This window comes from Molothrus ater, chromosome 16, assembly GCF_012460135.2.
Source record: "Molothrus ater isolate BHLD 08-10-18 breed brown headed cowbird chromosome 16, BPBGC_Mater_1.1, whole genome shotgun sequence".
Taxonomy (NCBI): domain Eukaryota; kingdom Metazoa; phylum Chordata; class Aves; order Passeriformes; family Icteridae; genus Molothrus; species Molothrus ater.
The window spans coordinates 14,693,182-14,708,776 of NC_050493.2; the positions used below are offsets into that span (position 1 = coordinate 14,693,182).

Consider the following 15,595-nt stretch of genomic DNA (forward strand, 5'->3'; position numbering starts at 1 on the left):
GAAGCTTTGTGAGGCACTGGGATGTCCCTGGGAGACTCTGAGAAGCTCTGGATGTTCATGGACTGTTCCTGGGGGGCACTGGATGGGTACTGGGAAGCTCTGTGGGAAACTGGGATAGTGCTGGGAAGTTCTGGGATGGACTGGGATGTCCCTGGGAGCACTGGAACTGTACTGGGAGGCCCTGTGAAGAACTGGGCTGTGCCCAGGGGGCTTCAGGGGCTCTGCAAGTGACGGGAAGAGACCGGGGTGGGGTCTGAGCTGTAAAACTGGGGGCTCCCTGCGACGCTGGGAACCACTGGGAACCACTGGGACACCACTGGGTGGCACCGGGACACCGCTGGGAGGTGCTGGGATGCCACTGTGAAACACTGAGACACCACTGGGTGGCACTGGGGGCCACTGGGACGCTTTGGAAAGCAGTGGGACGCCACTGGCACGGTGGATGTCACTGGGATCACAGGGACAGCACTGGGATATGTCTGGGATATCTCTGGAAGCACTGGGACAGCACTGGGATATCTCTGGGATCTCTGGGATATCTCTGGGATATCTCACTCGGTTATCTCACTGGGTTATCTCTGGGATATCTCTCTGGGGTATCTCACTGGGATATCTCACTGGGATATCTCTGGGGTATCTCTGGGATATCTCACTGGGATATCTCTGGGTTATCGCTGGGATATCTCACTGGGATATCTCACTGGGTATCTCTGGGATATCTCCTGGGATATCTCTGGGGTATCTCTGGGGTATCTCTGGGATATCTCACTGGGATATCTCTCTGGGATATCTCTGGGGTATCTCTGGGGTATCTCTCTGGGATATCTCGCTGGGATATCTCACTGGGATATCTCTGGGATATCTCTGGGATATCTCTGGGGTATCTCTGGAGTATCTCTGGGATATCTCACTGGGATATCTCACTGGGATATCTCTGGGATATCTGTCTGGGATATCTCTGGGGTATCTCTGGGGTATCTCTGGAGTATCTCTGGGATATCTCACTGGGATATCTCCGGGATCTCTCACCGGGAGCCCTGGGACGGCCCCGGTCTCTCCGCGCTGCAGTTCCCGCCGTGGCCGCTCGGTGTCGCTGTGTCCCGAAGCGCTCCCCGTTGCCAGGCGACGGCGGCGGCGCCCGCGCAGGCGCAGTGAGCAGCGCCGCCCCCGCCATGGCCGAGGCCGCTATGGCCGCGCGGGTGCCCCCGGACGAGGACGGGGACGAGTGCCTGCCGCAGTACCGGCACCTGCTCAGCCCCGACCTGCTCCAGTGAGTGCCGGCGCTCCGGGGGGCCGCGGGGGCCGCCTCCCCGGGGCCCGGCTCTCACCGTGCCTCTGTCCCACAGGGGCCAGGTGGCCTTCATCACCGGCGGCGGCTCCGGCATCGGCTTCCGCATCGCCGAGATCTTCATGAGGTGCGGGAGCCCCTGCCCTGGGACCGTCCCCTCCTTCCCTTTTTCTTTTCCCCGTTACCTTCTTCTCTTCCCCCCTTTTCCCTTCTTTCCCCTCACTTTCCTTCTCTTCTCTCTTCTGTTTTCTCTCTTCTGTCTTCTCTTTCCCCCGTCCCGTCGTTTCCCCGCTGCGGTGCCCGGCCCTGGCAGAGCCGGGATGTGCAGCCGAGGGCGGCAGAGCCCTCAGGAAGGCCCTGGGGTCAGGGCCCTGCCTCTCCCCGTCCCGCGGGCTCGGAGCAGCAGCAATTCCTGCAGGGAGCACTCGAGCTGATCCCGAGGTGCTGCTGGGGAGCCCGGCCCGTCTCACCTGCCCCTTCCCCGCAGGCACGGCTGCCGCACCGTCATTGCCAGCAGGAACCTGCAGCGGGTGGCCGAGGTGAGTGCGGGCTCCAGCCGCCTGCGAGCCCCCGAGATCCTTCTGCTCTCTGCCGGTGGAGCCGGGAGCCCTGGGAACAGTGCAGTAGGAGGAATGGCTTCCCAGTGCCTCCCATTGCTTCTTAGTGCCTCCCATTGCTTCCCAGAGCCTCCCAGTGTTTCCCAGTGCCTCCCAGTGTTTCCCAGTGCCTCCCAGCCTGCCAGCCCCGGGCACTCTGTCGGTGCTGGGCAGGCTGGGTGCAGGTTTGGGGCTGCACCCGCCGCACCTCCAGCACAGCTCCGTTAACCTGGAACCTGCTTTGTGGGGGCTATTCCATGGTCGTGATGGCTTTTTGTACGGGAGAGAGACAGAAGTGAGCTGTGGGGGAGGTTTGTCAGCAGGGCATAGCCCAGGGCTGGACTGAAAGCTCAGTGTGGAGTAGAAGCAGATGCCAGGGGCTGTGTGGCTTGTGTGTTGCACAGGTATCCTGTGTTTTGGGGCAGAGGGGACGGTGCAGGTGTGGTTGGCTGTCATTTCCCACCCCTCACACTCATGTGCCAGAAGAAGCTGGCTCAGCAGGTTTTTAGTCCTCAGGGGCCTGAGTCTTCTGAGGCCACAGAATCTGCAGTCCAGGACTCCAGCTACTCCTGCACCTGTGTGTTGTTAGGGCTCAGGACCTCTCACAGAGCCCAAAACAGAAGCTGGAGCAGCTCTGGGTGTTGTGTGGAGTTGCTGCTGAGTGTGTGTCCCCTGTGCTTAATTTGCTGGGGAAGATCTTACTCTTAATGAGCTACAGGGGTGGCACATGACAAACCCTGAGCTGCAGAGCTGCTCTGTCTCACAGCCTGACACCTGGCTGCTGTGTCCGTGCCCTTTTGCCCACTGACTTTTTGGATCTAAAGGGCAATTATGCCTGTGCTCCTGCCAAAAAAACCTTGCTGGGGTCCAACCTTTGTACTTGCCCTGCAGAGATGTTGCCTGGGCTGTGCTGTGTCCATGGCAGCCCACGCAGGTACCTGGGCTTAGCCTGCCCAGCGTGCTGGGTTACACCATGCAAGAGCTTTCCCTGGCTACCCCAGGGCTAGCAGGGTGCAACCAGGCTCTCTCAAGTGTTTTTTTTTTGTTCTTTCAGGCCTCGAAGAAGCTGGTGGCAGCCACAGGGCAGCAGTGCCTGCCCCTGTGCATCGACGTGCGGCAGCCGCAGACCATCGCGGCCGCCGTGGACGAGGCACTGCAGGAGTTCAAGAGGATTGACATCCTCATCAATGGTGAGGCTGCACAGGACACTGGTTTGGCAGCAGTTTGGGCTCTCTGATGCCATGGTGGAATGTGCTTCCCCAAAACTCAGCCCTGCCTGGGGGGTTTGGCTCACTCATCAGCAGAGTGCTGGTGCAGCCCCAGAGGATGGGAAAGACCTGGAGCTCTTGGACTAATTCCAGAGGCCATGGAGATGCTCCAAGGGCTGGAGCCCCTCTGCACTATCCCTCCTACTGCACTATTCCCAGGGCTCCTGGCTGTTTGGGCTCACTGTTGGGCCGGGTGTTTTCCTGGGGGCTCAGAGGAAGCAGAGATCTGTGTGTGTACATGGCCATCCCTGTTTGTCTGGGTGTGGATCATCCCTGCTCCCTCGTGCTGCCTGTGCTGCTGGGCACCCAGAGCCACCAGTTTACCCCTTAGCAGGGCTGTCTCCATGTGCTCTCCAGCATGCAGACATTGTCCCTCACCCTCGCTGTCCCAGAAGGGCCCTGACACCTGTCTCAGCCCTGTCTTGCCTGTCCCTGTGGTTCAGGTGCTGCAGGGAACTTCCTGTGCCCAGCCAGTGCCCTGTCCTTCAACGCCTTCAAGACAGTGATAGACATCGACACCATGGGCACCTTCAACACCTCCAAAGTCCTCTTTGAGAAATATTTCCGGGTAAGTGGCACAGAGCCAGGGGACTCTGAGGAGAGGCTCTGGTAGGCAGGGGTAGTGTCAAACCACACTGTGCTCCTGGGGAAATCAGGGAACTGCAAGGACCCAGAGCCTCCCTGCCCAGATCCCTTCCAGGGATCCCAGCCCTGAACTGGGGCTCCTCCTGTCCCTTGCCCTGGGGCTTTGTGCTGTTGCAGCACCTTTCCATGCTCTGTCACCTGGAGCAGCTGATCTCCTGCTCCCTTTCCAGCTCTGACACTTTCCCTTGGCCTTTCCTTCTACCCTGCATGTCCCACCTCTCCAGCTGGCTGCCCCACCCCTGAGACTCATCAGAGCTGCCCCAGTGATGGCTTGGCAGTGCCCGTGGGTGACTGTCCCTCCAAGCCCGGCTCTCCTGTCCCTCAGAGCCCTCTGTGAGCCTTTGTGCTGCTCCCTGCCTAACTCCACATCTCCCTTCCTCCCCCAGGACCACGGCGGGGTCATCGTTAACATCACGGCCACCCTGAGCTACCGAGGGCAGGCCCTGCAGGTGCACGCTGGGGCTGCCAAGGCTGCCATAGGTACCTGCACACACCCTGCTGGGGCTCTGAGCCACATGGGGCCAGTCCTTCCTAAATACTGGCATGGAAGATGCCTTGGGGAGGGGCAGTGGGGGTGAATTGGTGTGGCTGCTGCATGCCTGGGTTTGGGATGAGGCTCTTCTCCCCTCCAGGGCCCTTTGCTCTCAGCCAGACTGTTCTGTGGCTTTTTTTTTCCCTCTCCAAAGAAGTTGCTGGCATGGCTCTGCTCCCTGTTTCTCACTGCTGTTGCAATCCCTCCCCAGATGCCATGACCCGTCACCTTGCAGTGGAGTGGGGACCCAACAACATCCGTGTGAACAGCCTGGCCCCCGGCCCCATCTCGGGCACCGAGGGCTTCCGACGCCTGGGTGAGGCAGCCTGGGCTCACAGCCCTGCCCTGGCACTGCCCTGCTGGGAGGGGACTGGGAGGGACCCCCAGTGCCACACAGCTCGTGGGGATTGCTGCTGTGCTGTGCCTTGGCTGGCACAGCTCTGTTGGGAACAGCCCTTCCCACATCCCTGGTACCTCCCAGGGCACTGGTTTGGCAGCAGTTTGGGCTCTCTGATGCCATGATGGAATGTGCTCCCCCAAAACTCAGCCCTGCCTCAGGGTTGGCTCTTGTAGTCCATCAGCAGAGTGCTGGTGCAGCCCCAGAGGATGGGAAAGACCTGGAGCTCTTAGAGTAGGTCCAGAGGCCATGGAGATGCTCCAAGGGTTAGAGCCCCTCTGCTCTGGAGCCATGGAGAGCTCAGAATCCCTTCCAGGGCCTAAAGGGGCTCCAGGAGTGCTGTACTGGGCTTCCCACTGCCAGAGGGCAGGGCTGGATGGGATATTGGGAATTAGGAATTGTTCCCTGGCAGGGTGGGCAGGCCCTGGCACAGGGTGCCCAGAGCAGCTGGGGCTGCCCCTGGATCCCTGGCAGTGCCCAAGGCCAGGCTGGGCAGGGCTTGGAGCCACCTGGGATAGTGGGAGGTGTCCCTGGACATGTCAGGGGAGGAGGAGAGATCCCTCCCAACCCCAACCATTCCATTGTTCTAAAGTTTTCTGAGATTCTTGAGCTCGCTGGGTCAGTACAAAATCCCTGCTGGGCTTGGGCTCCCCTCCTTTAAATCTTCCCAGTTTTTTATCCCAGGGCTGTGCCAGGATCTCCCTGGAGCACTCAGCCAGCCCTATGGGCAGTGCTGCAGTACCTGGCCAGCCATGGTGGTGGACAGTCCTCCCGTGGTCCAAATGGACTCTTTCCTGCTCCTTTTAGGTGGGAAATTTGCAGAGAAATCCAACCAGTTCTCGGTGATCCCGCTGCAGCGCGCGGGGAACAAGACGGAGATCGCGCACAGCGCCCTGTACCTGGCCAGCCCCCTCTCATCCTACGTCACCGGCACCACCCTGGTCGTGGATGGTGGCAGCTGGCTCACCTCCCCCAACAGCTTCTCTGCCTTGCTGGGTATTGCCTCCTCCTCCTCTGCTAAACTCTAGGTGACTGCATTTCCCCCTCGTGGGATTGGAGCAGGGCTCCTCAGGGAAACGCTGCTTTTCCCTGGGGCATGGGGTCTGTGAGGAGCAGCTGAGGGAGCTGGGAAGGGGCTCAGCCTGGAGAAAAGGAGGCTCAGGGGGGACCTTGTGGCTCTGCTCAACTCCTGACAGGAGGGGACAGCCAGGGGGGTCAGGCTCTGCTCCCAGGGAACAGGGACAGGACAAGGGGAACAGCCCCAGGCTGTACCAGGGGAGGTGTAGGTTGGGTGTTAAGAGAAAATTTCTTTGTGGAAGGGAATGGTCAGGTGATATAATGGTCTCCTTGAGCCAGCTCTTATGAGCTCTTGGATATTTATATCACACCCGAGATAGCTCAGCCACCTCAGATGGCATAAAATCAGCAGGATGGCTTCTGTGGTAGTGTTGGAAACAGAAAAGTTTTCATAAAAGGCAAAATAACAAACTCTTTACAGAGAAAATCTGAGTCAGGTGCAAGAGGTTCTTGCCCCTGGTAAAACACCTCACAAAAGCCATTAGTTTCTTTGTTGTCTTCTTTTTCTAGTAAATTGTTCAGGTGGGACTTTTTGGCTCCTGTTCAATTGGCTGTCCTTAAGTTTGAGGTGAAGTCCCCCAGGTCCTATGAGGTGTCTTAACCTAATTGAGGAGAGAAACTTCTGGGCTTTTTTCCTTTTTAAATTTGTCACTCCATCAACAGGGGGCACATTCCTGCAGTCAGGCACTGGCACAGCTGCCCAGGGCAGTGGGGGAGCCATGTGGATGTGGCACTTGGGGACATGGGTTAGTGGTGGTCTTGGCAGTGCTGGGGGAACAGTTGGATTTAATGGTATTAGAAGGCTTTTCCAACTTCAATGATGATTCTTAACCATGATTCTCCTGGGGCATGGCTGCTGTAGCAGTGGGTACAGTGTCCTCATGGCCAGTCCTTGGGATGAGCAGAACCTGCTGGATTTGCCCTGTGAGCCTGGTTTGTGACATGGTGTCTTGTGGACACTTGTCCAGCCACCTTGAGCTTCCCCCAAAGCAACCTGATGCCCATTTTCTGTGCCCCAGCAGCAGGATTGAGCACAAAGAGCCCCAAGAGCCTCTTCCTTCCATGGATTCCTGCAGCCTGGCAGGGAAGGGGTGTCCTGCCTTCCTCTCCTCCCTGCCTGTGTCCCACCTGGCAGCCTCCAGGAGCTGGGCAGGCCCCAGCAGGGCTCTGTCCCCACCTCCACCCTCTCTTGCAGATGTCTGGGCTGCAGGAGCAAACCAACCCCACTGATGGACGGCCTGGGACTGACCGACGGACAGACGTGACCTGGGACACCGTGTGGGGACATCTCCCAGAGCCAGTGCTGACAGCCACAGCCTCTCCTTGGCCACTGGTGGCACTGGTGGCACTGCCAGCCCCGTGTCTGCCTGGGGGACACAGCTCTGGGGTGCTGGGTGGGGACCAAGCCCATCCTGTGCCATTGCTGCCCTCTGAGCTGCTGTGGCTGTGGGTGCAGAGACAGCTCAGAGGGCTCAGATGGTCACTGGCCCTTTGTGGCTCCCTCCAAGCTGCTCCTGTGGCCTTTCCCAAGCCCCAGGCAGTGCCACCCATGGCTACCCCTCCTCTTACTCCTCTATCTTAGCCTGAGAACTGCACAGGAGCCCCAGCAGCAGCAGCAGCAGCTCCTTTTTGGGAGGGGGAGCAGCTCAGCCCACCTGGGGTCGGGGTCACCCAGTGTGGTGGGCTCAGTTCTGCCTGGCAGGGGGGTGGCTGTGTCCCCTGAGGGGTCCTGGGTGGGACAGTGCTCCCAGAGGCTGCCAGGGGTGCAGCTGGGATGCCCCTCTCCCGAGAGCAAAGGTGGTGTGAGGGCAGATCCCCAGCGCCAGCTCTGCCCCTCAGCACTGCAGGTGTCCAGTGGTCTGTCCACAGCCATCTGTCTGTCACACCAGTGGCACACTGTGCCTGCAGACACTCGGGCTGAGGCCAAGTGAAGGGCTAGAGCTGGAATGCAGGCCTCTCCTCCTGCTGGGCTGCAGGGATGGCACTGCTGGAGCCAGCCTGTCCCTGCTGCCCCTGGGGACACACACTGCCTGTGTGCACCTTCCTGCTGCTGCTGCTGGTCGTTTTTAGGCTCACTCTGGATTCAATGAAGCTTGTTCTCCCACTTAATTGTATTTCCTACTTGATTGTAGACTTGCCAGGTTTTACTCCTTCCTCCAGGCCACAAATAAAGAACTTGCCCCCTGAAGCAGTGATGCCTCTCTCTGCTGCACGAGCACCAGTGCCCTGCCCAGCTGACTGGTCCAAACTGGGTGCTAAGGGAGGGAAGAGCCACTGCTGCCACTGCCAGGGCCTTGTGTGGCTCCAGTCCTTGGCTCTGTGGTGCTCCAGGCCACGGAGCTTGGGGACCTGCCAGCTCCTCAGCCCCAGGGCTCTGGGAAGGTGCTTCCAGCAGAAGAGGTGCTGGGAGGTGCTGAGGGCTTTGGTGAGAGGCTCAGCCCTTCAGGGGGATGGGGATGCAGTGCTTGGGCTGGGATCTGGGTGCATCCTTTGCCTGGGCTCTTGGGATTTGGCTCTGGCTGCAGTATTCCTCTTGCTGGATCCCAGGATGTGCTTTCTCCTGGAGAAGGTGCTTGTGTGGTGTGTGCTGGCCCTTCTGCCCAGCTGCAGCCTCATCTCTGACCTGCAGCCCTGCTCTGGGAGGCTCCATGGATTTCACTGTTCCACCATGACCAGGTGACTTAGGCACTGTCAGGGCTGTCCTGGCTCCGTGGCCACCCCAGGAGGAGGGAGCTGAGTTTGGCCACGTGTCCCCGGCACCAGGGCAAGGACAGAGCTCTGGGCCCAGCCTGGAGCTGCAGGAGCCCGTGCAGGGCTGCAGAGCTGCCTCTCACAGCATTGGGCTGTCACCTCCTGCCCTGCAGGGACCTCCTTCCCTGCCAGCCCCATCCATGCAGGAACCCACAGCTTGAGCTGTCTGGAAACTGGGAATTGTATTGCCCAGGGGATTTTGCAGGGGATGCCTGAGGCAGGTGCAGCTGTGCTTCCCTCTGTGGGACAGACCCAGGAGCCCCCTCCTGCCCCGCTCACCTTTAGGAATGGCTGTGCTGAGGAGCAGGATTTGGAGTGGAGGTTTCCATCCTTCCAGCAGTGGGGTGACTGGACAGGGATGACATCCTCCCTGGGGATGCTGCTGAGCTCTGGCTCTCGGGGCTGAGTGTGCTCAGGGACACATTGTGGCCCAACCAGGCTGCTCCTGAGATGTCACACACATCCCTGGCCTGGGCAGGGTCACTGGGGCCAGGGATGCTCTTGCTCATCAAGTTTGCTGCTAATTATACCCAGGGGCTGTAATTCCACCTGCTGGGCCAGCTCAGGGGTGTGTTAGCAGGGTCATCCCTGTGCTCCAGCAGAGACTGCAGCTGCACCAAGCCTGCAGGCTGTGAGCCCTAAGCACGGGCACTAATTAATTAATTAACCCATTGACGGTCCCAGGGGTGTCCCGGTGCTCAGGTCCCCCCTGGAGCAGCTCAGGCATCCCGGGGCACACAGTGCTGCCCCACTGGCTCATCTCCCCGGGGGGATTTGGGGCTCACACCTGGAGCAGCTGGGCAGGCCTGTTGCACGGCTCCCCCCACAGGGGTTTGTGGTCCCGGAGCGCGGTTTGGGGTCCCAGAGCATGGTTTGGTATTGGGGTTCTGGAGCGCAGTTTGGGTTTGGGGTCCCAGAGCACGGTTTGGGTTTGGTCCCAGGTGGATGCAGCTCCATCTTCACCACTGCCGCACTCCAGGTCCCGGAGCGCGGTTTGGGTTTGGGGGTCCCGGAACACAGTCTGGGGTCCCGGAGCGCGGTTTCTCAGCAGGGGGATTTGGGGGTCCCCATTCACGGCACCCCCCGGTCCCACGTGCTCGCGCTCCCCTGGCCCCGCCCCTCTCCGCCGGCTCCGCCCCGCCGCGCGCGAGCCGGGGAGGGGGCGTGGCCTCGGCACGGGCTCGCGCCGCGGAGGGGCGGGGCGAACCGGACCGGCAGGCGAGTGACGTCACCGCCCCGGCTACTGCGGCGGCGGCCGGGCTGGAGCTGCCGCTTGTCCGCGGGCGGCCCCGGAGCGGCGGCGCGGGCGGGCGGGCGGCCCGCGGGGTTGTTCCTCGGTGCTGCCGCCGCCTCCCCCAATCCCCGGTCCCGGGCAGGACCCGCGGCCCCGGCGCTCGGAGCCGCCGCTCCCCGGGCAGGGCGGGACCGGCGGGGCCGCCCCCGGTGTCGGCGGGCGGGGCCGGCGTTCTTCGCACAAAGCCGTGAGTGCCGCGGAGACCGCACCGGCACCGGCACCGCCCCGATGTGAGCGGGGCATGGCCGCGGGGCATGGCCCGGGGCGGGCGGCGGCGGGCGCGGAGCGCCGGCGCTGAAGATGGAGCCGCGTCCGCCTGGGACCGAGCCCCCGCTGCCCCGGGGGCCGGGACCGGGGCCCGAGCCGGAGCTGGAACCGGAGCCAGAACCGGAGCTGGAACCAGAACCGGAGCCAGAGCTGGACCTGGAACCGGAGCCGGACCTGGACTTGCAACGGGAACCGGAGCCGGAGCTGGAACCAGAACCGGAGCCAATGCTGGACCTAGAACCCGAGCTGGAGCTGGAACTGGAGCCGGACCTGGACTTGCAACGGGAACCGGAGCTGGAACCAGAACCGGAGCCAGAGCTGGACCTGTACCCGGAGCCGGAGCTGGAGCCGGAGCTGGAACAGGAGGAGGCAGATCTGAGCCCGGAGCCCGAGCTGGAGCTGGAGCCGGACCCGGAGCTGGAACAGGAGGCAGAGCTGGGCCCGGAGCTGGATCTGGACCTCTGGGCCCTTGATGCCGCCGCTGCCGGCGCGGGGCCGCCGCCCTGGTGCCCGGGGCAGGCCGGGGGCAGCCCGGGCCCTGAGCGCTCCGCCGAGCCCCCGCCCGAGGAGGAGCCGCGCCTCCGGCCGGTCTTCGACGCCCTGGACCGCGACGGCGATGGCTTCGTGCGTGTGGAGGAGTTCGTGCAGTTCGCCACGGCCTACGGCGCCGAGCAGGTGAGCACCGGGCACCGCACCTGCCCACCGTGGGCCCCGGTGCTGCCTCCGGGCCGGGGCACCGGGGGGGCGGCCCCGCCTGGTGCCCGGTGGCCCCGCCGCCCCAGGGTGAGGGTGATGGTGGCTTCTGTCCGAGCTGCGGCCCTTGCAGAGCGCCCGTGTCCCCAAGGACAGCGCTGGCATCGCCCCGGGTGAAGGGCACGCTGGCCCGAGAGGCCCCCGCTGCGCCCGGGAGGAGCCGGAGCCGCCGGGAGCCCGCAGCTCTTTGTTCTCCATCGCTGCCGCCTCGGGGCTCGCCTGGGCACGGGGACATCCCGGGCACATCCCGGGGCTGCTCCGTGCCCCCCTTGCTGACCGTGGTCACCCCATAACGGGAACATCCCTGCCCGTGGCAGCGGCTTGGAGCGAGGGGATCCTTCAGGGCCTTCCCAGCCCAGGCCATTCCCTGGCTCCCTGCTGCCTCGCTTGTCGGGCTCTGACAGCCTCAATGTGCATTTTCCCCTTTGCTGCTGCTCTGTGCCCTGGCCAGCCGGTGTTCCCCTGCAGCAGATCACAGCGATGTAATTTGAAGCTGCCTGGGCTGAGCCAAAATGGAGCAAGCTCCGGCAGCGCTCACCAGGGCACGGAGATGGATCTGTCGGTGTTTCATGCATTGGCCTGGGCTGGCATCGCTACCAGGAAAAGAAGATTTATTTTTTTAAGGAACGCAGGTATTGCTGTGAAGTTTCCCTGTGCCTGCCCAGGTCTGCTCTCGTTCTCCATCCCTGGCTGCTGCGCGGGTATTTAAGTGCCATGACAAAGCAAATCATGTGTGAAGGAGGCTTTCGGTGGAGGGGGGCTTTTTATCCCTGTCCTGCTGCTCGAAACACCTCTCAAAGATAAAACAAAGGCATTTATTTCAGAAAAACAGCCCTGCAGAGTGGAGACAGGGAACTTCTTTGTGTTGCTGAGGGGGCACTGTGTGTGCAGGGGGTCTCAAGGTGTGAGCTCAGGTACCTCGGCTGCTCCTGCCTGTGCCCGCAGAGAGGTTTTGTTCCTAAATCCTCTCTTCTACCCTGTCCTGTCCTGCCAGGTTCCCTGTGCCACCGGGCCGGGCTCGCTGTGCCACGGCCGTGTCCCACTGCTGTCCCCAGCAGAGGAGGCAGCAGCAGACAGTCCATGGAGGCTCCTGTGCCACCTCCCTGGGGACTGTGTTCCTCCGTGTCCCTTGGCAGGAGCAGCCCAAGGACGTGGGAAATGGGACAGGAGGTGGCAGGGACATGGCAGGTGGCTCTGGGGGTGCAGCTCAGCCCAGCAGTGCCCGGTGCTGGCGTGGGGATGGGGCCAGAGCTCCAGAGGGGCCTCACTGAGCCGGGAAAACACCTCAGAGCATGGCCTGGCGTGGGGCTGTGGGCTGCTAAGGTCACTCTGAAGCTCAGGGGGTGTCCCTGGAATGTTTGTGCCATTGCATGGTGTCCACATGGATCTGGCTGGGAAGGGGCTCTCTGCAGCTCCCTGTTCCCTCCTGCTGAGCACAGCCTGTGCTGCCCTAAAGGATGCTTTGCAAAGCCATTTCTCTTCAGCAGGAGGCTGGCACGGGCAGCTCCTGGCACGCAGGGCAGCTCGGGGCTGAGCACCTTGGGGAGGTTGGTGTGGCAGTGCCTGGGCCAGCAGGTCCTGGGCGCTCCAGGGGACTGGCACAGGAGGAAAGGGGATGCCTGTGTGTGCAGGAGGACTTGGTGTGAGTCTGCAGCTTGGAAAGGACCAGGGCACGCTGAGGGAGGAGGAGAAGGGGTTGGTGATTGTGTCTGTAAGCTCCCAGCAGATCATATTTGTTCCTCTGTGATTACCTAGGCAGCCATCACACCCTGACCCCTCTCTCACAGCACCCCAGTTCTGGTTGTGGCACAACCTTTATTTACACCTTCAGGGTCCCATTTAGTCCCACAAGGATCACTGAGTCCAGCTCCTGGCCCTGCACAGACCCCCCAGCAATCCCACCCTGGGCATCCCTGTCCAAGCTCTCCTGGAGCTCTGGCAGCCTCAGGGGCTGTGCCCATTCCCTGGGGAGCCTGGGCAGTGCCCAGCACCCTCTGGGGGAAGAACCTTTCCCAAAATCCAGCCTGAGCCCCCTGATGTGTGGAGTAATAACGGGAGGAGTTCTGGAGGAGTTCCTTGACCTATTTTTTGTGAAGCAGCTGAACTTGGGCCCAAAGTGGGGCTTCTGGAAAATGGAGATCAGCTCAGGGGGGAGTTAAAGGGCAGGAACATCCCCAGTGGGTAAAACAGTGCTCAGGGGACTAAATGGGACCCTGAAGGTGTAAATAAAGGCTGTGCCACAACCATGGGTGCTGTGAGAGAGGGGTCAGGGTGTGATGGCTGCCTGGGTAACCACAGAGGGCACTTAATGAGGAACAAATTCCAGCCCCTTGCTGGAGGTGCCTCCTTCCTTTCCTCCTGCCCTGCTGCCCACAGGGGTGGAACAAATGGCTAAATTGAAGCAGGAGCAGCAGCTGATTCCCGAGGCTGGAGAGGGCTGCAGGAGGGGCTGTGTGTGTGTGTATCCACATGGATGAGGAGCTGGAGAGCAGCAAGTGTTGTCTTTAGCGCTCAGTCAAACACCAGAGGCATTCATGGGCTGCTGAGTGAGCACTGTCAGCTCGTTTGGCTGCAACAATTATTAGCTAAATGTCAAAGGGAAGGCACCAGCTGGCGTTTATTCCATAAACACCGTGGAATTGGGGGTTTCTGGTCGGGTGAATTGGGTGTTTTTCTCTCCATGGCGATAAAAAATGGGATTGGGATGGGGTTTTGCTTAAGCAGCTTGGGGTGTTGGAGGGCTGATGGGAGAGCTCTGTGGCCGTGCTGCTGGCACGGGGAAGAGATCAGGGCAGAGATAAAGGCAGTTTGTTTTGATCTGCAGAGATAACAACAGCTGATAGGGATTGAGCTCTTGCCAGTGCCTTCATCTTCCAAGGGGTGAGGGAGGCGGTGCTGGGGCTGACACCTGAGCCAAGGGAAGGGACAGCCTTGGGATGGTCCCCCACGGCCTCTCCCAGGAGGGTGCGTGTCCAACAGATTGTTTTGCTGCCATGGACCCCTGATATGCTCCATGGATTTACAAACAAGATGTGGGACAGAAAGGTCTTGGGGACAACTTAACTTTCCTTGAGAACCACTTGATTTTTCACCCAAACTCCCTGGACTGCTCCCAAACCACCTGGGAGGCAGCTGCCAGGGGCGCTGTGTTGTTATTGTCTCCTTCCTCCCCCTTTTCCCTGCATTTCTCTGGGATCTGCTGCTCCCTGGAGCCACTGGCTGGGACAGAAGGGTGGAGTAAGATTGGCTTAAACAGCGAGCAGGGAGCTGGGGACACACTTGATGTCACTTTTATGTCACCTTGCAAAGCAGGAGGGGTTGTGTCTTGCACTTCTGGGCGTTGCACAGAACCTAAAGCCATTGTGCAACCACTTTTGGTTTAAATTTTTATTCCAAAATCAAATTTTCCTGTAGCCCTGCATTGTGTCTGGCTGGCTGAGGTGACAGAGCCCAAGGCTCTTCTCCCTGGATTTATTTCCAGCAGGCTCAGAGGAGAATGGATTGTTTGTGAGGCTGAGGACAAGCATCCTGCTGGCACCTTGGGTTGTTTTTCCTTTTCTGTTTTGATCTAACAGACAATTGGAGAAGGAAAAGCCTCTTGCACCACATGATCTCACTGCCTTGGCTCAATTAAGAGAAATCCCAGAGTTTGTCTCACTCACTTCCAGAGGCTCCTGTTCCAAGGGATCTTCAGCCTTTTGTTTTTTTTCCCCTCTGGATGATCAGTTTGAGCTTCATGTCAGTGTGATTTATTTTGCTTTCTTTAACATTTCCATCCCTCAATACCTGTCCTGCCACCACATCAGCTCATCCTCAGCTGAGCTCTCCATATTCAGTTTTAACTTTCCCTCTGGGGATGGTTCCTGAGGGGTTTTATCAGGTTTTTGTACTTTTCTCAGCCTTTTGGAATGGGGTGCCCAGCCTGAGCTGAGAGCTGCAGAACAAATCCCATTTTGGGGCTGGCAGGGATCACTCCAGCAGCTGCAAAGAATCCTGCACTTTCTTTTTATTTTTGAGTAAAACAATCTGAAAAGCTGGCAGTTATTTCCTGTAATGGAGTCTGGATGGTGTCAAACTGCAGCTTTTTAGAGGTTCCTCCTGTGGTGATGCCAGGCTGCTGTTCCTGCTCCCCTCTGATGGGTCCTGGGGAGGTGGGGATTGGATCCAGGGCTTTCTCCTTCCATCTCCCTTGGCCATGCTGGCCTTGCAGCTGGCTTGGGATCTCCTCCCTCTTCCCCTTGGTTTTGTCCCACTTCCCTGTGAAATCTAATGATCTCTGTCATGAGGAAACCCCTTTTTTGTTTTTTATTTTTCTATTTTCTCATGGTTCTTACCCAGTTTGAGCAGAGGAAATGCTGGTTTTATGAAGAGATTTCTAAAATTACCTCTCATGCTTTCACAGGCCAGTGAGGCTTAAATTACCTCCAACTGTGCTGCTGCTGCTGCACCTTCCAGAGGCTTTAATTGCTGTTTAACTACATGGAATATCCTGGCCTGGAAGGAGCAGCAAGTCCAGCTCCTGGAATTTGGTTCCTGCTGTGGAGAGGGGCTGGGATGGCACTGGGGGATGCTCTGGCTGTGCAGGAGGTGCCTGTGGACACCCCTGTGTGCTTTGGAACAACAACAAATCTGGAATATTTTGCTTGCTTTGACCAAGGGCCCAGTTTTTTTCCCCCAAAGAAAATCATGGCAGGGAATTTGTGGGTTTTGGGAGATTGGGTGGGAGC

At 59.8% G+C, this 15,595-nt stretch overlaps 2 protein-coding genes across 4 annotated transcripts in view; both read left to right on the plus strand.

Annotated features, from left to right (window-relative positions):
• The first annotated feature begins 1,166 nt into the window (after positions 1–1,166).
• Positions 1,167–7,991, plus strand: DECR2 (2,4-dienoyl-CoA reductase 2). Of its 2 annotated transcripts, none has more exons than XM_036392215.1 (9): positions 1,167–1,270; positions 1,347–1,415; positions 1,776–1,827; positions 2,939–3,074; positions 3,596–3,720; positions 4,184–4,277; positions 4,541–4,645; positions 5,534–5,722; positions 6,999–7,991. In XM_036392215.1, the coding sequence occupies exons 1-9, from the start codon at positions 1,173–1,175 to the stop codon at positions 7,031–7,033; spliced, it is 903 nt and encodes a 300-aa protein (XP_036248108.1). In that variant the 5' UTR covers positions 1,167–1,172; the 3' UTR covers positions 7,034–7,991. The 2 variants fall into 2 exon arrangements, with proteins under 2 accessions (XP_036248108.1, XP_036248107.1); XM_036392214.1 differs by having other exon boundaries at positions 1,168–1,270; positions 5,534–5,754.
• Positions 7,992–9,829: 1,838 nt separating this feature from the next.
• The window catches only part of RAB11FIP3 (RAB11 family interacting protein 3), an 87,088-nt gene continuing 81,322 nt past the window's right edge, over positions 9,830–15,595 (plus strand). Inside the window, exon 1 of one of the 2 annotated variants that reach the window (XM_054516503.1) lies at positions 9,830–10,790. In XM_054516503.1, the coding sequence (XP_054372478.1) occupies positions 10,149–10,790 (642 nt within the window). In that variant the 5' untranslated portion in view covers positions 9,830–10,148. The remainder of the gene's footprint in view (positions 10,791–15,595) is intronic. The other variant, XM_036392195.2, reaches the window with a different exon arrangement.